General features: G+C 40.8%; 1 protein-coding gene across 1 annotated transcript in view; it reads left to right on the forward strand.

Moving 5' to 3' along the window:
- Nucleotides 1-8,655, forward strand: part of PDE1A (phosphodiesterase 1A) — a 156,603-nt gene extending 147,948 nt beyond the window's left edge. Inside the window, exons 14-15 of the mRNA XM_039322500.1 lie at nt 2,729-2,843; nt 5,306-8,655. Of these exons, the coding sequence (XP_039178434.1) occupies nt 2,729-2,799 (71 nt within the window). The 3' untranslated portion in view covers nt 2,800-2,843; nt 5,306-8,655. The remainder of the gene's footprint in view (nt 1-2,728; nt 2,844-5,305) is intronic.
- Nucleotides 8,656-21,492: the final 12,837 nt, after the last annotated feature.

Consider the following 21,492-nt stretch of genomic DNA (forward strand, 5'->3'; position numbering starts at 1 on the left):
GTGTTGGTAAGTTGCATTGGAAAACTTGGAATATTTCCTACAATGCCAGCAAATTTGTTACAGTTCTTGTTCTCTTTTAAAATACTTTTCATGCCCTTGGATTTACTCCAAAGAGTGCATAAACTAGGGGTTTTTTTATGTTACTAGTTATCTGTGCATAGAGTTCAATAAGATTATTTTATTAAAAAAAACAATGATAATGACATATTTAGCTGAGACTATTTGGAAGTAAGCCCCATTGACATCAAGAAGAAGACCTTCTTCCCAGAGAAGGAAATGACTGCACACTTGTCATTTGTTGAATGTCAAATCTTTTGAGACACCATGGTAACCTTTTCTAGGTAAATAGTAAGGATTGCCACCTTTTTATGGCTGATCCATTCACTTTCTATTAGAAAGTACCTCCCCTTAATTGCAGGCATTTAATATCATTAGAGTCCCTTGGGCAAAGTCATTTGTACTAAAAAGACGACTTGGGTTCCATTGCTAATTTACATTAATTTGAGGAGAAGCATCCCTATACGAGAAGCTGCAGAAAATTGCATTTCATTATCTTGGAAGGTTATGTTGCTTGCATGGTGTGAGAGAAGGCTCTTGATAATGCACTATCATAATTAGCTTGGATTAGAACTAATAAAAGCATCTGGATGCATTCTGGAAGAAATGTTCATTATATAGCTGATCTCCAGGGAAATAATTGTTGGTAGATGTAAACCAGTCCTTTATAGTGTAGTTATTTATGTTTAACATATCATATCCTAGTAAATTTAGGACAAAGCCTTGGAACTGACTTGGTGAGGTGATTTACTCTATCTTAAATCTATTTGATTACTTTCAGTGGGACAAGGGAAATTTACATCTTCCAAGGAATTTAAATGTAGCAACATTTTTTTTCCCAGTTAACATTCCTTAACTCAGGCAGCTTTCAGAGCTATACTAAGGTGAGGAATAAGAAGAACCTATAGACATATCAAAGCATTTCTTGTATGCATAAAAGTTGGGAGACAGGTCTTGCTGAGGCTGTTTTTAAATAACATGACATGTACTCAAGCAAGACAGGGAAATTAATTTAATTGACATCCCTTTAAATAACTGATACTTTTAAAATTCCAGGAAAAAATATAATGCAAATAGTATGCTGAGAAAAAAGTACTTTAGGAAATCTTTTTTTTTTCCACCTCATTCACTTGTTATGTAGTTTACACGTGCAAATCTAGACCATCCAATCAAAATGTATAAGGGAGTGATCTTGAAGGACAGAGAGAAAATCCACTACCAAGACAATGATCAGATAAACAAGACTTGAACCCAAGTCAAGGAAGTGGTTTATGAAAACGCCTCAGCAAGCCCCCCTCCCTTCCATTTTCATTAGAAAAAGGAAGGAAGGAAAGCAGATCCAGACTTGTGAGATGCCACTGCTATAGCTGTTGTAATAGAAGATTTCCATGGTGTCTGTTTCTATTTGATCTATCTGACCTGGGACCTGAAGCAAAATGTTGCGGCCTGAAGTTCTCCCATTTAAGGTTCCAACTCACGCTGCCAGACTCTTTCAAGAACTCTATCCTTTTCCACGTTTTCTCCATGGAAGACAGCGCTGCTCCTTCAGTGCTCCCCTCACTCTGTTTTTAAGGCCGTGTTTTTTTCTCTTTCCTCAGGGATGAATTCATTGGACTGCCTGTGGCCACTGAGTTGCATGACCAGGGCTACATTCCAAAGACTGGGAGGAGCCTCAACAAAAGTATGGGTGTAGCCAGGACAAAAACAAAATTTAATTTAAATTCAGGCTTAATTGAATAAATCTAATTTCAGGCACATTGGCAGCTGCTTGCTCCAACAATAATTCTTTGGCAGAGTTCTGAAAGAGCTCACCTTAGCAAGACATACTGAAAGGAATAAGGTTCACAAATTTCAACAGGTGAACCACATTCAGTTAGAAGCAATATATATATATATATATATATATATATATATATATATATATATATATATATATATATATATATATACAATATATTGTATAAATTACAATCTACAATACAACATATTATATAGATTACAATCCACAATACAATATATTGTATAGATTACAATATACAGTACAATCCATGCTCGGCATTACAAGACAAGATAGAAAGACCTGCACGTGGATTAGAGAACAAAAGGAAGTATACAATATCATCAAGGGAGTAAAAGAACTGAAATGGAAATGGGCTGGACACATAGAAGAACTGATGTCAAATGGACCAAGGCAGTCATAGAATGGATCCCACTCAATAAAAAGCGTCCGCGGAAGAGACCTAAAACAAGATGGATTGACGGCATCAGCAAGTATTGTGGGCCCAACTGGCAAAAGAAAGCTCAGGACTGTATTGGTTGGAAACATGCGGAAGAGGCCTTCATCCTGCAGTGGGTAGACAATGGCTAAAATGATGATGATGTTGATACATACACATACACAGGCAGAGATTTTCTAATTCTCTTTCTCACAGCTTTGCTATGAACTGGTCAGCAGTTTGTTCTTTAAAGAAAAATCTCTTGAATCTTGATCTCTTACAATTTTCATACTTTTCTGGGGGCTACACCCAAGATTTTTGTGGAGAACATGTGCCCAGGGTCTCAGATTATACTCCTCTGCTCTAACCACTGAGCCACACAGGTCACACAGTACCAAATTAAGATGAGCAGCACATAGACCTGTTTATAGCAGTTTCTTGTTTTTGAATTTCAGGTGAGCCTAATCTCAGTGAAAATTCTGAAGAGCCACTGAAAGAGCCAGAACGGGGTGATCTGTGCAGCTAGGTCAATGGTACCTTCATTGTTTCTGCTGATTTTCAGACTAAGAGGTAAGTTATCCTAGTTCTTCTCTAAACATGGTTACCTTCCTTTCCTCCTCTATGCTTCCAAGAGGAGAAGGATTTACTTTGTTACAAGAATAAACCTTTACTATGAAATATATAGAAGGTCTTATTATTGCAGTGCTTTTCTGCACACTAGGAAAAGGGAGTGAAGCTAAGGTCAAGATTTTCCATCATCATCATCACCACCACCACCATCATCCAGTCCCTAGCATCTTATAATCCGTATTCATATTCATGATCTCTACACTTTAAGCTGTGATCAATGGTAGCAAAAAAAAAAAAAAAAAAACAGGTAAAGTTTGGCAGCACCTTTTCCAACAAACACATCTTACTTTGTTGCTCTAAATTTAATAAATGTCACCAATTTGCTGATGTTTTCCAAACTCCTCCCTCAGCTGGGAAAGATGCTGTTTTTAGGCTTGTATCGTTTGAGAAAAGCTTACTGCGAGTGAATCCCCTTGGTAGTCCCTGACTTATCCCATGCCAGGTGCAAACCTCCGTTATCTGAGCCAACAATCAGTTCCAAGTCCAACCAACCTTAAAGGTATGCCATTCAAGGAGACAGCTAGATCAGACATGTCAAACTCGCAATGTCACGTGATGTATCAGAATTTTTCCCCCATTGCCGGCAATAGGGTGGGCACGGTTTCCTCATGACGCATCTGGCCCATAGGCCATCAGCTTAACACCCCTGAGCTAGATGATGCCTGGAGGGCTCTTACCCAGGATTCCAGCAAGCTGTGTCCTTTTCAGTTTCTCGGGAGAATCTCCCCCCTACCCAATCTTCCCATGCCATGCTGTTCTTTTTCCACAGACTCTAGACCCAAGTTGACACATCATGCTGAGTTATGATGTATTTCGCTTCATTTTGGTTTCATGCCAGAATTTTTTTAAAAAACCCTTGCTTTTCTCAATAGACCATTGTGAAGTAGAGCAGAGTTAACATGAACCACGAGGCCAAACCTTCAGTCTTGCAATGGTGGCTCCTGTTTAAAATTCTGCCCTTATAGCTTTGTTGTACCTCTCATGTGTTAAGATCTCAGTGTATCTCATATTATAAGAATCTCTTTACTTAGGGTTTGGAGAAAATATTATAAAAGTGATTTTAAAATACCATTATGGGCTATACCTTGGCATGCGATAGAGGGGATAAAAAGAGGTGTCAAAATGGATACGGTGTCTTATACACAGTTACTTAGATGGGATGGACAAAATTGGCAGTTAAAACTATTGGAAGAGCTAGCACATGAAAATATTATTTATTCTTGGTTTCAATATAGGCAATTAGTAGACAGATGGAAGATGGATCGTAAGGTGGGTTTCCTCAGAGAAGATGAAAATTTTATTAAGCAAGTGAAGGATCAAAGACAAACTCATATTAAGAGAATTTATGGGGTTCTAGTGGAATTGGATTCAGAAACAGAATTAATTAAGGATTGTATGATTAAATGGGCACAGAATTTTGGTGAACCAGTTCTACTGGATACCTGGGAAACTATCTGGGTGAGAAATGTTAAATTTACACAAGCACAGAATTTAAGGGAGAATTTTTATAAAATGTTTTATAGATGGCACCTTGATCCACAAAAAATGTTTTTTATGTACCCTGACCTACACCCTAAATGTTGGAGATGTGGTTGTTTGGATGCCACCTATTATCATATCTGGTGGTCGTGCAGAAATATAAAAGCTTTTTGGATTAAGATATGGTGGAATATTCAGAGAATTTTTAGAAGGAGGGTAAAATTTACTCCACAATTATTTTTATTAGGTATAGTTACTGATTGTGATACAAAGGAGGTTATATTGATGTTGAACTTGATCACAGCCGCAAGGCTGTTAGTAGGACAATATTGGAAGAAGGAATCTTTGCCTACTTTGCAGGAATGGTTTCTTAAAGTGTCTTATTTGGCGGAAATGGCAAAGATTTCGGCTTTCTTAAAAGAACAATCGCAAGAGAAATTTCTTGCTGTTTGGGATAAATGGATAAAGTTTATATAATTTAAATTGGATATAAAAAAATATCATCTAGCTTTTTTATAACTTTTATTTTTATATATACACATATATTTTAGTGTTATATTCTTTTTTTCATATAATTTTTTTAACTTTTTTTAATTAAACCTATATTCTGCTCTGGGAAGCTCCAGGGGGGGAGGGAGTGGGGGTTTTGGGGAGGGTTGGGGAAGGGTTGTTTTGTTTTGTTTTGCTTTGTTTTTGTATTGTATTGTATTGTTTTTTTTTGTCTTTTTGTAAAAATTTATAAAAATTTTTAATAAAAAAAAAAAAGATCTCAGTGTACAAAAGAGCTTTCTTTCTGTCGGCATGGAGTGAACTCTATGTTCTTCTAAATTTACATTTGCATTTATTCCTTGTCTCTAGTTAAATGCCTAAAGTTTCATGCAAGAACAAATCTCTGAAATTTCTCCTCTCTCATACCACTACAGGATGAACTGAATCGCAAAGAAAGTGTCTTCATTCTACACAAGGCTGCTATCTTTTCTATGTATCGTCACAAAGGAATGAGCTGATAATTCAAGGCATTGATTGCAGCTATCAAGAACTTATTTGATTTCTTCTTCAGTTCTTCTATTATCCTTTTAACAGAGCTGGAATACATCTTCAGCCAAAATATTTGTTACACACAAACACACACACACACACACACACACACACACACACACACACAGCCATATAGACTGGCCGCTGAAGGGAGGAAGTGCTTGATTAGCAGAAACTTTGTGGAAGCTTCCTCTGAGCAGATTGCCTGATTAGCAGAAACTTTGTGGAAGCTTCCTCTGAGCAGATTGCCTCACTTGGAGATGATTAAGAGGCCAGTGGACTGGATCTCAAGGTGCAATTAGTGTAGGCAGCTTCAAGCTGCTTCTCCGCTGTCTTGTTGATTAATGACATATCCAGATGTATAGATTTCTGCTTTTATAGAAATATGGGGGGGGAGAGGGTTCAAAAAAGCTGCACTAAAAATATCAAGAATTGTAGAAAGCCCCTTGAATAAGTAGTGATGGTTTTATAGATATCTAATGAGGTGAATCTCTGGTCTTTTACATAATCAGCCTTATTTCTGAAGGGTACAAAAATGTCTATTTAAAACTAGTGAAACATGGCTATGTCAGATTTTTATGACAAGATCAAATGTTAGTTGCTGAGTCAGACTCTTGAAAGAAGCCATGGCCTAGTAGCTAAGCATGTGCTTTGCATGTAGGGGGTCCATGATGCAAACTCTGATGTCAGAGAAAAACAACCTGAGACTTCAGGGTTGTGTGAGAGACCTCAATCTTGGAAATTGCTGCCAGTTAAACTCAAGCTCAGTAGGCTAGGTAACCCAACAGCTTGTCTCTTTTTACAACATTCCTATTTCAGACTATCTTGGTAAGTATGCCAAGGGAATACTGTGTGGAATTTTTAAATACATCTTAAGTTGTTTTCAACCTGTAGACCAGTGTTTCCCAAACTTGACAATTTTAAGGCATGTGGACTTCAACTCCCAGAATTCCACAGCCAGCGTTGCTGGCTGTGGAATTCTGGGAGTTGAAGTCCTCATGCCTTAAAATTGTCAAGTTTGGGAAACACTGCTGTAGACAGACAGTCAGCTGGAGCCTTTCTTTCCTTCCCATTGAGGGAAGCAGCAAAAGCAAAGAATTGACAAGTGCTCTGCCTACTTCTTTTGGCTATCTCACTTTGGAGCTAGTTGCTTCCCACATTTTTGGGGAGGCCAGAAAGCAATGGCATCCATCCCTATTATGAAACTCATGTTAAAGGTCACAGAAGACATATATGAGTTGTGCCTATTAGATATCAGCTAGCTGATTGGAAGGAAAGCTTGGGTGAGTGGATCAAAATGATAATAATAATAATAAGAAGAAGAAAGCATGTGGCAACTCTTTCTGTCAAAAAGGCAGAGCGTGTATTTAGCATTGACTTTGTGTGCCACATACCACAGGGGACTGACTTTTGGAAGAACAAAACTGTCTGAAATGTCCTCTGATGTACCTTACACTTTTACTGAAGTGTTTTCTCTGTTTTTGCCCCGTATGTGAATGTGTATATGTATATGTAATATTGTGTACATATCCATACGCTGCTACTCTCAAGTGGCACCAGGAATCTGGATAATTCGTTGTGTCTTCATGCTCCTACTGAATTATTTTCCCATGATTAAAAATAACCATTCTCGTGAATGGTTTGCATCAAGAAGCTTCAAAAATATCTGTCAACCACAGGAATATATTCCTTCATTAATCCTAGGTATTTCTCAGGTAAATACTTCAACCTGGAGCCCTGTGTGCAAAATTGAGATGTCCATTTCTTCTGGGGAAAAGGGAGTTTCTTGAGATCTTTTCATTGTATGGGACTGTCTAGCAACAGCAAAAGAGATCTCCAGTTTTATTTGGGAAGCCCTCATATAATGCCTTAATTATTCAGGATTAATCTCTCTCTTTCTCCTTTTGGTCACCTGCATGCTTGTAGTCATCTCAGCCACCAAATGGTAGGACAGTTAAAATTAAACCTTTGCAAACCATGAGTCTTCAACAGGAAGAAAGGCAATGATCATCTGCCAAATATGACGCAGTTTCAGCTGAAATTCCATATAATTGCCACCTTCTGGCTCTGGTAGATGGACTGTAGGTTTCTTTAAATGCATTTGTCTTAGCACCTCTTGGGACAAGATCTTTGACAATGATGTCAGGACCCAGAGAAACAACTGACCTCCTATATCAGTCTCAGAACATTGGGGCCAATGCGGTAGGAATGTACATTTTGTAGCCTTTATTTTACCATGGAAACTGTATTTCGTTTTATGCTACAAATGAAAAATGACAGCAGCTACTGAGCATAATCTCCATTTTTATTTTTGCAAAGGAAAAACAAATGCAGTGGACTGAATCCTATTAAGACCTAGTTTTGCACAGTTTGGCGTTTTTCCCTTATATGTTGCCTTATGTTGAAATGATCGTATATTCAAATGGGACAAAAATTTAAAACAAGCAAGGTATGGATGGGGGCAAGTCTTAAAATTCTAATTTGAAGTCATGCTCTTCCATTTCATTTGCTTGGCAGGAAACCAGAAATACTGTGAAAATCCCTGATACATGGCATGCTCCTTAGTGTTTAGGACCAGAAAATGGTACCCATTCTCTACATGTTCTCTCTCTTTCTCTCTCTCTCTCTCTCTCTCTCTCTCTCTCTCTCTCTCTCTCTCTCTCTCTCTCTCTCTCTCTCTTTTATACTTTAGGCTGTCTTTTAATCACTGTGATGGGCTTCAATGAAAAAAGGTTTTTCATCCACAGGTCTTTTAAATTTCTCTCAGCTTTAATATTGAATTGGGACCACATTGTGGATTAATTGTTTGGTTTTGTAGTGATTTATGCAACATATGTCTTGTCTCATCTAGTCTTTTCTGTACACTTATAGTGTACATTGTCCTTTCCAGAGCCAACTAGTATGAGTTGTACAATAAGTAAATTGTTCACTGGGATGGCTGCAGTTCTGCCATGTTTAAATTTTGGTGAGCATTGTGGGAAATTAAAATGGCAGCCTGATCTTTTCACTTTGCACTCCTCAGAGCATAGCTGAATAAATATAGGGGTATACTTTCCAACTTTTGTATATATTTATCTTGAGATTTCTGGCATACTGTGTAATATAAACATGAATTATAATTTCAGCATTTTAAAAGAATTTTTAGTGTGGCAATCCTCATGGAATGTATGAGGGGAACTCTTTCTGCTGTAGTTGCCTATGATAAGATGTCTAAATAAATTATATTGGAAAGCAATCTTTGTAAAACATTGATTAAGTTAATATTATGAAAATATTTGGTCATTTCCTATAGCTAGGCTTAGCAATACTGATATCCTGTAAACTGCCATTGGTTTCTGTGGCTTGTGAGTCATAGTGTTAGTCTCATCTACATCCTCTTTCAATTTGTCTCAATGAGTAATTGGGTGTAGGCAGCAGGTGCTGGACTTTCCCTTATACAGGTAGTCCTCACTGAGCAGCTGTCTCATACAATGGCCATTCATAGGTATGATGGTGATGAGAAAATAACTTTGCCATCAATCCTCACACCAAGAACCTTCATAGGTCTGTAAAGAAAAGAAAGCTGAAGTAAGATCACAAACACAGCCATGGTTTCACTTAGCAATTGACTCAGTGACAGAGTTTCCAGGCTCATGTATAGCTGCTAAATGAGGGCTAACCATTTTTCCCTTCAGCCTGTGGGTCTAAAGGAGGATTCTTAATACATTCTCCTGGAAAAAAAAATCTGGAATTCTCCATATAGCGGGGAGAGGATTCCTATCATTAAGAAACATGAGTAATATTTCAGACCTTTCATTCCAGTGCATAAACATTGGAAGGAACCTGCAAGCTTTCCTCTTTCCTCTGTGTGTGTGTGGCGGGAGGGGGGGCATACCTCTGCTCTTCCTCTCTGATCCTTGAACAAAAGGGCCTGTTAATGCTCCTTCTCAGGGCAGGATTAAGGCCAACTGATGCCCTAAGCAGAGCCCAACAGTGGTGCTCCCCAGCTCTTCCATTGCTTAACTAACAAAACAAAAAGAATAAGCACTAAAAAAAAATCAAAGTTGAAGATCACAGTGAAAAAAGTAAGGAGAAATGATGGGGGGAAAAAACTCTGTGGTGCTCCCTTTCTCTAGGTATCCTAGCACAGTGATGGCGAACCTTTTAGAGACCAAGTGCCCAAGAACCGCCCACTGCCCCCACTCCTCCTCCCGCCCTGCCTGCTCCATCCCACCCACCCCCTGCCCCGCCCACCCGCAGGGCCATGCACTGCCTCCATGGCCTGCCGCAGCAGATCATGACTGAGTGGCGCCGACCAAGCGCGCATGCACAAGGCGCAAAAAGTGCCTAGTGATGTTGCCATCTTGTCCAGGGAATGGGGACGTATAAAAGGAGGCCTGCGTGCCTTTGCTCGTTGTTGGAGTTTGAAATAAGCACAATAAAGAGCTGTTCCAGAAACATGTGTATTCTTCATTCGCCATCGCTCCTAGAACTTAACAGTTCCTATTTCATCAAAATTTGGAAGTCTAGTTAAAAAAAAAACATAGCAAAGTGGATTCCACAAACCAATCCTGTCTTAAAGGACAGAGCAGTCAGAGACCTAAGTAGAATGCGGTTGTCTCTTTTAAATCTGAATAAACAAAAAGAGAAAATACATCCGTCCCACTCTAATAAAATTAAATCCAGCACAGTCTAAGGTGCCATATATATCTTGATATGAACCACTCATAATTTACAAGCTCATAGGACATTTGTGAAGTTTAAAATGTTTGAGAGGAAGTTATGTGGAAACTGCAAAAAAGGAAAAGCATTCTGATCATAGGAAGTGGGGCATGAAGCTAAGGCAGTAGTGATTGTGCAACTGCTCTCCTATGCGGGCTTCAAGTGACTTTTGAAACTTTGTCAGGTTCAAAAGTCACTCTGTCCCTCAATGTTTAAATATGATTATTGCAAAAATACTACTATTTATTTGATTTGTCTGGCCACCACTCATCTAGGTCAGGGCTTTTCAACCAGTGGTACGGGTACCACCTGTGGTATATCGGCACCTGGCAGGTGGTACGTGATCATCCTAGAAAAGTAGTAGTGGGGGATGGGAATGAGCTGAACTGGTGGCAGCACCACACAAGCCTGAGCAAGAGATGGCTGGAGCTGCAGGGCTGTCGGGGCTCAGTGGAAGTGCCAGGATCAGCGCCAGGCTCCAGCTGGAAAGCAACACTGATCCTGGCTCTTCTGCTGAGCCCTGAAGAAGCACCAATCAGCTGGAATGTTGCAGCATCTCCAGGGTCTTGTGATTTACATTCAGATGCTTTGCACCTAATTCATATTTATGACGGTTACAGTGTCCCAGGGTCATGTGAAATGACCAAAACCTGCTGCAACCTCCCAGCAGACGGGGGGAATAAAAACCAAACACTCCCACCCCACCCCCACTGCCAATCCTCAACAGAAATGCTCACAACAATGAAAACCTCGGATAGGAGGAAAAGCGCAGCTGGGTGGGCAGGCAGGTGTATTGCTCAGCTGTGGCTTGGGGGGCACTTTTTTCAGTGCCATTGTAACTTTGAACAGTCACTAAGCAAATTGTTGTAAGTCGAGGACTACCTGTACTTTATCACTCCCCCCCCCCTTTTTTGGGTCATCAAGTTTTTGATACGTTACTAGGCGACTGGTGGTACTCAGATGTTGCCGTATTCTAAAAATGGTACAATGGGTGAAAAGGTTGAAAAGCCCTGATCTAGGTGACTTGCAACAGGTTTTCAAAAAATCCAATGAAAAGAAGTTCAAAGGTCAATATACAAATATATAAAAGCTGCATTCAATTTACAAACAGAAAAAAATCATGGTCATTGGTGGAATCCTTCCTTACATCATCTGAACACAGCCATTGTAAAAAAACTTCCCATCATTCATTGCCAGACCACCACCCCAGCCCCAGGCAATGTGGCAGAGCTATGTCTTGTTTTGTCAAGTGTCAGGGCAATAATGAGATGCCCATGCAATTGGTTGCCTTGGGTCCACAGGAAATAAGCACACCAGTAAATAAGTCCCAAAGGTGCTTTTTCTAGAGGCAGCTGGACTCTCTTGTTTTCTTTGAATACATTTCGCTTTTTGTCCAAGAAGCTTCTTGGATGAGCTAGCTGTCTGCAAGCAATATAAATCCTTCCATTCCCCACCATCCAGTCAGAGCTGAAGAAGCTTCTTGTATGAGAAGCGAAACGTCTTCAAGGAAAAGCAAAGAAAGTCCAGTTGCCTCTTGAAAAAGCACCTTTGGGACAACCATGACCTGAATGACTGAGAATCTCCATAGACACCAGTAAATAAGAGAATTTTAACCTTTCTTATTAACTCAGGCAAACAGAGTTAAAAGCCTAATATAAAAAGCATACGTACCAAGCATGGTAATGCCCAAATCTCTTACGAGCTGCTAGGAGTTCCTTAATAATGACAGCAGAGATACCCCAGAGATACCCCTCAAGGGTGGCCAGTTAGCACACTACCTAGGGTAGGTTTCGTGCACACGCTTCCAACAAACAACAGCTTCAAGGTTTGTATCAAAACTGGGAATCATAATTTCATGGCCGTTATCATGGCCGTTATCAAAGATCTGACTTTGATTGAATTGGCACATGAGTCTGAATGGGAATTAAAAGTGTAAGACTTTCCCAGCAAAAAAAAGTTTTGCAGTTACATGAAGATTTCTGGCCTTCCCCTAAACTCCTCGACTTTCTTTTTAATCTGAAGAAAAAATCAAAATTATGTCACTAAACTTCTCAAAATAACAATGGTCTTCTGCATTGCCACTATAGTTTTCAGAGCCTTCCCAAAGGGTTAGGGCCAAAGTCCTTCTGCTCCCTCAGCAGAAGACAGTGACTGAAAGACAATGTGCCCACAGGTCCTTCCGTGTAGACCTGTCAGTGGACAATCCTCTGTTAACAGCATCCAAAGTTTTGCATTCCCTTGTCCTGATCTTGCTTTAAAGTATTTCTATTTATGACATAGTATTTTTTTTTCTAAGTCTCAGCAGATAGCAAGCCTGGTTAGAACTTGGATGGGAGATCACCAGAAAATACCAGGGCTGAAAGAAGGGATAATCAAAACATTTCTGCTTTATTACCAAGAAATCAACCTGGACATGTTTGTGAAATAACTTACCATTGACCCTTAGGGAAAAAATCCTACTTTGAAGTTGCTTTTCAATTTGAGGTGATACATAAGCTATAGAACCTTTATGTAAGAGGAGGAGGAGAAAGAAGAAGATTTTATTATAACAATATAATTTATTATAATTTATTATAACAATAAAATATTTTAATGCTCCTTGATTCAAGATGCCTGATGCTCAAGTCTTGTAGCTTGAAATATGATGAATTCAGAAGTGAAGACTCAATTTGCTCTATTTGCTATGTAAACTGATGAGATTATTTCAACCAGGAGTGTAAAGCAATCAGAGATGATTTTAAGTTTGAAGGCGCACTTTTATCTCCCAGTGAGTTGCTAACTATGAATAGTTAAGCATCTGTGGCCTTCTGGAATGACTTTCTCACCTACTGAAGAAAGCTTTGCTTTGAAAGAATATCTCTGTTGATTTTTACATATGCAACAAATCACAGCTAACTGTTTTGAAACTATAACAGCGTTTTCAAGAAGAGCTGAAAGCATTTTTTCCCCATCACACAGGCATGCTTGTGTTTTGCTAAGCATCTCTAACCAAACAGGATTTTGTTTTTTTAGCACAGCACATGAATGGAAATTTATTTATTTATTTATTTATGAGACTTATATACCGCTTTAAGTGCAAGCACTCTCTAAGCGGTGTACACCAGTAAGCAATGTATATATATATTTACATTGCCCCCAACAATCTGGGTCCTCATTTTACCTACCTCGGAAGGATGGAAGGCTGAGTCAACCTTGAGGCGGTGAGATTTGAACCGCTGACCTGCTGAACACAGTCAGCTAAAGTGGACTGCAGTACTGCACTCTAACTGCTGCGCCAGTTTGACTCTGTCAAACTCCTTTTCTCTTTCCAAAAGCTATGTGCAGGAAGATAGTCATCTACTGCCCTAGACAAATGACCTTGCAGTATGAAGATGCTTACTTCAAATGTCTTCGGGTTCAGATCTTAGAGTTTCTTAATCATTTTGACTATGTAAAAGAAGGCACAGTTAAGTTATCATTAAAGAGGGATTCCATCACATCAAACTCGTGTCAGCAGCACTGAGGTGCTTCCAGGTTGAAAGGATTAGCCAGTGATATCACCATTGCCCTTGGGGACACCAAGTTGGGGGCTCCTTTCATGTCCCCAGCAGGAGCTGGAGCAAAGGACAGGAGCTCACCCTGCCACATAGCAGTACTCAGGTCTTGAATGCAGGCTTGCTAACCTCCAACTCAGTGTCCTAACCACATGAGCTCCAGTAAAAGTGGGATGAAGCCCATTTAGAGATTATTGGGAACAGTCTGTTCTCTCCCAGGCCAACAGAAAATGGTATTATTCACTTGTATAAAAGAACATTTTCTCCCTCGAATGGCTCCTGTGCAACATTTACGTCTCTTGCATAAAGCCCATTTTGAGAGAGGATGCCATGTGGAGTATTCTTTCCCACCATGTAATTCACAGCGTAAATGGTTTACTGCACAGCCATTCAGCTATTCTCAGATTGATGATTTCATTCACCAAGTGGTGGCACAAATTGATCAAAAGAAACAAGCTTTTGACTCCCCGCTTCTGTTCAACTGTCAATCTATTCCATGCAAATAATGCCTTTTCTTTTCTTTTGCATTGACTGCATTACCGATACATCTGGGAATCCATTTTTGTGCTACACTGTGGGCCTGCCCAGGTGGGTATGGGAAAAAGAGAAAGAAAGATTTGCATTATAGGAAGGGGGAGTTTCATTGTGGAGAGCTAATTAACCTTTCACTGTTTTGTTTCTCCCCCAGATGGGATACCCAAAGGCAACTGTCATTTTCAGAAGTGGGAGGGGACAGGATGTGATAATGAAATGGGCCAAAGAAGGTGTGCATGCTCACTTCCACTCAGCTAGTTCTCCAAGGTACCTGCCAATTCACAAGGAGAAATTTTGATCCATATTGTTTTGTCACATGGCTCTTCTGCCATATTAATGCATTGATTTTTCCCCCCTCAGACAATGTTCTAGCAGTTCAGTTGTCAAAGTGCTCCTGATATCCTAGGAGGCATCCCACCATAATTTGATTAATTACTATAAGACCTAAAACTTTGCTGGACTTTCTAGATGTGCATGTTTCTGTAATTATATATAAAGAAAAACCAGCAAATCTGGCCAATAAATTTCCAGTCATGACCCAATGAAGTGATACCGAAAGTTTATCAAAATAAAACTAATTTTGCTATATAGTTTGCATATCCTGGTATCCTAAAGACAAACAAGTGATTCTATAGGTTAACATATTATAAGAACTCAGCAAATGTAGTTTGTAAATGATACTATATGGCTTGGTTGTTGAATAAACCTAGCCAGCTGTGATTTTTCAGCAAGCTGTGGCTAATCAAAATAGGATGAATAAGTTGGATAAACACAGCACTGGTGACCCAAACAACAAAGCATTCCAAGGTTGACAAAATGGATGTCTGGTAGTTCATCAAGAAAAAAAGCTCTCTTTCTCTCCCTCTCCCTCTCCCCCTCCCTCCCTCCCTCCCCCCCCCTCTCTCTCTCACACACACACATCATGTTTTAATCACCAACACTTCTCATTGTCATGAGCTATAACACAAGTTTTGTCCTTAGGATACCAAAAGATTAAATTTAAAATATAATTGGGCCAAAGACAAAAGGCTTAAGTTTGGAAAACTGATTATTTGGATTGAATTCAGAAATAATCTAGGAGACTGAACAGCTGTGGGAAAATGGACTCCAAAAAACACAGGGATCTGGACCTCTGCTATATTTATAACCACCATATAACATAGGTGGATGTTATTTTATTCCACTCTGCAGATTTCAGATTCAGTTCAGGTGAATGCCTAGAAAAAAGATATCAGGTCTGAACAGAAATTAGTGCTGGTTTTCAGAATAGCTTCCTGGCAACCGAAGTGAGCTTCTATTGGAAATTTACATTTTCAAGAAAGACCCATTAGTATGAGCATATTTTAAGCCATGGATTGGAATCGTGAGACTTAGCCCATAGAATTGCCAAGAGTTAGACTCAATTAAATGGATTAATTATATCATCATCATCATCATCACCTACCACAAAGGTGACAAAGCCTCTGCTATTGTCATTTAGTAGCACAGGTTCACAAAGAAAGGCCCTCTCTCACCCCTCAAAGCATCCATGCTGCTTTTGCCAAGTTTTTCACTACTCTTTGATTAGAACGATCAAGTGACTTTGGTTGTTTTAATTTTACCAGAATACTTAGTTTTAGTTATCATCCATCACCTTGAGGACTTATATTAGCAGAAAGACATTGCACACATTTAATAATAATTATAATAATTCAGTATATGCATACAATTCAGAAGTAATTAGTTTGTTTGGGAGATGTTTGGGGAGATGATCACAGAGAGTTTTAAAGAGCAACTATTTTGAACTTTAAGTGAACTTAACAGGCTTGTCAGGCTTCCTGCAAGTGGAGAAATTATAGGTGTGTTCTTAACAAGCACTTTCTCAACAACACACTTGGAATACTGGAGTGCAGTTTCTGAATTGTCTCAATTTTCCTGTTAACTCTTGCATATACACACACTGAAGGCTTGTAGGGAGCAAAGTTTTTGCCATGTTTTATAGCTAAGTGAGAAGCCGTGTTGAACAGAGCAGGACTTCTATCTGATATTGTAAAAAGAAACATCTGGAGAATGCAATGGGAGAAAAAGTATTCCGCATTTGGAGAACAAAGAAGGGAATTTGGCTGAAATTCCCCTTAGTGAAGTCTGGTTTCCTGGACTGATTTAGTAGGAGAGGGCCAAGCAGTGGGCAAGAGTGTGGATGTCCTGCCTTTCATAGTACATTAATCTCTTTTCCAAGTTCTGCAGCTTTCCTGTCTTCCAAAGTTCAAATAAATCCCAGGAGAAGACATTGCCTCTGGAGGAAGTGGAAAATTAATTTTATTTAACCAGCAAAAGACCTGAATAAGTCTTCTGGAGAAGTGTCTCACTTAAGTTTTCAGGGGACAAATGTTTTTTTCGCTGTTGTGCCAGAAACTAGTAGTGGTGGTGGTTTTACTCAGTGCTCAAATATGCACCTACTGTATATAACATTTGGTGGCCATTCAGACTGATTGACACAGCCAAAAAATATCTGGAGGAGACAATAATTAAGAATAGAAGAGGAGACAATAATTAAGAATAGAAAGCTCTTAAGGAAATAATGGGAGGAATATTTTAGTGTTCTCCAGGTACAATTGCAAAAACATTAATAGGAAATAGTATTCTTATTTTATGAGTCAAGCCATCCCATTAAATACCAGCTTCATTCCATTCAAAACTCTGCTAGGGATATCCAAAGACTATAATTAATGTTTTGCATACAGAATACAGGTAGTTTCTCGACTTACAACCATTCATTTAGCGACTGTTCAAAGTTACAACAGCCCTGAAAAAAGGGACTTGTGACTGCTTTTCACACAACCGTTGCAGCATCCCTTTGGTCACATAATCAAAATTCAGACAACTGGCAACTGGCATGGGTTTATGATAGTTGCACTGTTCCAGGATCATGTGTAAATGCCATTTGCAACCTTCACAACTGTCTTCCAACAAAGTCACTGGGGGAAACAGATTTGTTTCATGACCACCATGATTCACTGAAGAACTTTAATGATTTACTTAACAACTGTGGCAAAAAGATTGTACAATGCAGCAAAGCTCACTTAACAACTGCCTTACTTAGCAAGGGAAATGTTGAGTTGTAAGTCAAGGACTACCTGTAATAGATAGATAGATAGATAGATAGATAGATAGATAGATAGATAGATAGATAGATAGATAGATAGATATAGATATAGATATTAAAAAAAACAGATACTTAATCCAGTTCTACCTTGCTGGTGGTGGAAAGATACATAACACTCTAGGGCAGGGGTGTCAAACTGCCAACTTATGGGCCGGATGTGTCATGGTGAAACTGTGCCCACCCTGTTGCCAGCAATGGAAAAAAAGTCACGATACATTGTAACACGTCACGTGACGTTGCGAGTTTGACGCCCCTGCTCTAGGGCTATTCTGCTAATGAGAATAGGGATTAACCATTTTTGAGAGAGCAAGCCATTTGGTCCATGACCAAGAACCCTTGCTAGGTCCAGTATTCTGTGCATGGGAAACAAATTGATACATGTGACAGTTCTTACTAACGGAGGCCTATTGGAACATTAATGCATGGATTTATGTGAAATATCACAAGTATAGATGAGGATTTGCACACAAGCTCTTTGTTGAGACTTATTCCTGATTTTCTATGATGTATGGTAAATAAGAACAAAAGAGTCTCTCTGGGTCTGCGTATAGATGATGTGCAATGGTATTTCCGGCCATGAAAATCCCATTGCACATAAAATGAAGCCAAACCAATCAGGCACATAAATGATTAGAAATAAAATGATGATTAGAAATAAAAACAAAAATGCGACTCTTGGGAGTATTCATATTGTCAAAATAATGATCACCAAGAGAATATCTATCAAAAATAGAATTTAATCCACCAAGCTTTCATCAAATACATTTGACATCATCAGGGTTAAAAGGCAAACGCCGGGGGAAGTCTTATATACAGTTGTTTAATGCCTGTTTCCAGCTCCTGGAGCGTGTCATCGGCCCCAGCTGATCGAGTTGAGTTCCAAACAAATGCCCCACATCAGCACCTATCCTCTTTCCATTGCTAATTTGCATTCTGTCATACGTTACTCCGTTAGCTGTTTCAGGGTTGGTCAGGTTGGGGGTCAGGATCTTTTCTCCTCCCCTGCTCATAACTCCCCCACCATCCCACACACGGCTTCCCTTAGGGAGTGGGAGTGGGCAATTATTTAAATTGCTTCCAATATCCCTGCAAGCCCCAAGACCACTTTGATCTTGTTTATCTATCCCTCGGGGTTGTAACGCAGGCTCATAGTCACAGCCCATGCTATTCCTCTTCCCCTCCTCCTTCCCGTGAGTTCTCCTGAATGATCTACTGTTCGTTTCCACGCTCTCTCCCTCGCGCACACTCAGGATGTTTTCTGCCATTATCCCATTGTCAGTGCCTTGTTGTTCCGTCCATTGTCGGTAAGCACCATTCCCACTCATCCCCAATTCTCCATTCTCACTCCGTACGGGGCTCTTCCCCTTTGATTGCAGTCGCTGTTTCACTGCGCAGCTTTGTGTTGAGAATGTCAGAGGGGGGTGCCTTCCTCTGCTCGACTGCGACCGGGTTATCATAATGTGCCTGGTAGTATCCTCAGGGGGGGATTCATCCTCGTTCTCATCATCCTCGTTAGACTTTATTATATTCCGTTTTCCCTCCGGTTCCTCAAGCCCCACTCCATCTCCATTCCGTCCCAAAAAGAGTCTGCTCCTGGCGGGTCGTGACAAACCTAGCCGCAGTTGTCCGCTGAAGTTAGTCTGTTGTCGGTCCGGGAGGGAGGAGCTGTCAATAGAGGTTCCATTGGTGTAATTACGCAGGGAGGGGGGCCAGGCGGTATTTTTTTTGATTACAAGTTTTTTGATTGGGTCCCCTCCACATGTTAGTATGGTTGCTGGCACTCCACATTTTCAGAGCTTGGTGTGCTGCACACAAGTCTATGCACCGATTGATGGACTCCATTCCTGAAAACCATGCCTCTTTCAGTAGGCGACCTCCTTTTGTCGTGTCGTTGGCCAAGATTTGGGCATTCTCAAAATCAAAGCAATGATCTTATTCTGCTAAATGGCCCAAATCTGTGAATGTTGTTCGCCTCATCTAATAGCCAACCTATGCTCATGTAGACGAGGCTTAAGTCTTTTTGAGGTCTCGCCTACATAATTACTCTGGCACCCCGTGCAGTTGATCTTATAAACTATAGCTGATCTCTCGGCGGTAGGGAGCTGGTCCTTGGGGCGCATCACTTTAGCTCGTAGGGTCTGAGTAGGTTTGTGGGCTACCTGTATATTGTGGGGTGCCAGAAGCCTGGCTGTGGCTTCTGACACATTACTAATGTACGGTAGAGACACCTGTACAGTTCGTATCAGGGGTTCCTCTCCTTGCTGTCCGTTTCGGGGGTCTGATACCATACTGTGTCGCTTAATAAACCTTAGGGGGTACCCATTCATCTGGCATATGCGGAATAGATGTTTCCTTTCTTCTGCCTTAGACTCCATGGTGCTGCAGTGCAATTGCACCCATTTAAACAAGGTCTTAATGCAGCTGGCTTTATGGGAGGCCGGATGATTGCTATGGTAGTGGAGGATTCGATCTGTATGAGTGGGCTTTCGATAGACCTTAGTGTTCAAAGTTCCATCTAAGGAACGTTGGACCAATACGTCCAAAAAGGCTATCGAGCCCCGGATCTCCTCCTCCACCGTAAATTTAATGTCCAGATATATTGAGTTTAACACTCCCATAAAGTCAGCTAGATGACACCGTTTGATGACAGAAAAGGTGTGATCAACATACTGTGCCCAAAACTTGGGCTGTTGACGGGTCATGGCCTCGTGTTCTAATTGTTGGAGAACCGCTTCTGCCACCATGCTGGATATTGGGGAGCCCATTGGTGTGCCCTTGACTTGCTCATATATACTGCCTTGAAAGGAGAAATAAGTTGTAAGACATAGCTCAATGAGTTGCGCCAGATCCCCAGGTTGCAGGGAATCCCAGTGTCCAGTTTTTCCTGGTTTTTCTAATTGATCTCTTAGGATTCTTAGGGCCAGATCCTGGGGGATGGAGGTAAAGAGTGAGGTGACGTCAAAAGAGACCATCACCTCATCCTCCTCCACCCTAAGGGTCCTAATCCTTTCCAAGAATTCCTCCGCGGATCTGACTGTAGTAGGGCTGCCATCGACCAGGTAGGATATGCGATCACTAAGCCACTTCGCCAGCCCTGAAATGGGGGTGCCTCTAAACGACACAATAGGGCAAAGTGGAATATCCTCCTTATGGACCTTTGGCAGCCCATAAAACCTTGGGAGCGCCGAATCATTGGGCCGTATTCTCCTTAAGGTGTCTTCGTCAAGTTTCTTTGACCGTTTAAAACCGTCAAGTAACTTGTTGATTTTATTTTTCAAGGCCACCATGGGGTCTTTCTTAATGATTCTGTAAGCTGTCCTGTCATTTAATAACTGCAGCGCTTTGGCCACATAGAGTGCCAAATCGCTTATAATCAAAAAAATACCTCCCGGCCCCCCTCCCTGCGTAATTACACCGATGGAGCCTCTATTGACAGCTCCTCCCTCCCGGACCGACAACAGACTAACTTCAGCGGACAACTGTGGCTAGGTTTGTCACGACCCGCCGGGAGCAGACTCTTTTTGGGACGGAATGGAGATGGAGTGGGGCTTGAGGAACCAGAGGGAAAACGGAATATAATAAAGTCTAACGAGGATGAAGAGAACGAGGATAAATCCCCCCCTGAGGATACTACCAGGCACATTATGATAACCCGGTCGCAGTTGAGCAGAGGAAGGCACCCCCCTCTGACATTCTCAACACAAAGCTGCGCAGTGAAACAGCGACTGCAATCAAAGGGGAAGAGCCCCGTACGGAGTGAGAATGGAGAATTGGGGATGAGTGGGAATGGTGCTTACCGACAATGGACGGAACAACAAGGCACTGACAATGGGATAATGGCAGAAAACATCCTGAGTGTGCGCGAGGGAGAGAGCGTGGAAACGAACAGTAGATCATTCAGGAGAACTCACGGGAAGGAGGAGGGGAGGAGGAATAGCATGGGCTGTGACTATGAGCCTGCGTTACAACCCCGAGGGATAGATAAACAAGATCAAAGTGGTCTTGGGGCTTGCAGGGATATTGGAAGCAATTTAAATAATTGCCCACCCCACTCCCTAAGGGAAGCCGTGTGTGGGATGGTGGGGGAGTTATGAGCAGGGGAGGAGAAAAGATCCTGACCCCCAACCTGACCAACCCTGAAACAGCTAACGGAGTAACA

This window comes from Crotalus tigris, unplaced genomic scaffold (assembly GCF_016545835.1).
Source record: "Crotalus tigris isolate CLP2741 ecotype Arizona unplaced genomic scaffold, ASM1654583v1 scf7180000024116.2146003, whole genome shotgun sequence".
Taxonomy (NCBI): domain Eukaryota; kingdom Metazoa; phylum Chordata; class Lepidosauria; order Squamata; family Viperidae; genus Crotalus; species Crotalus tigris.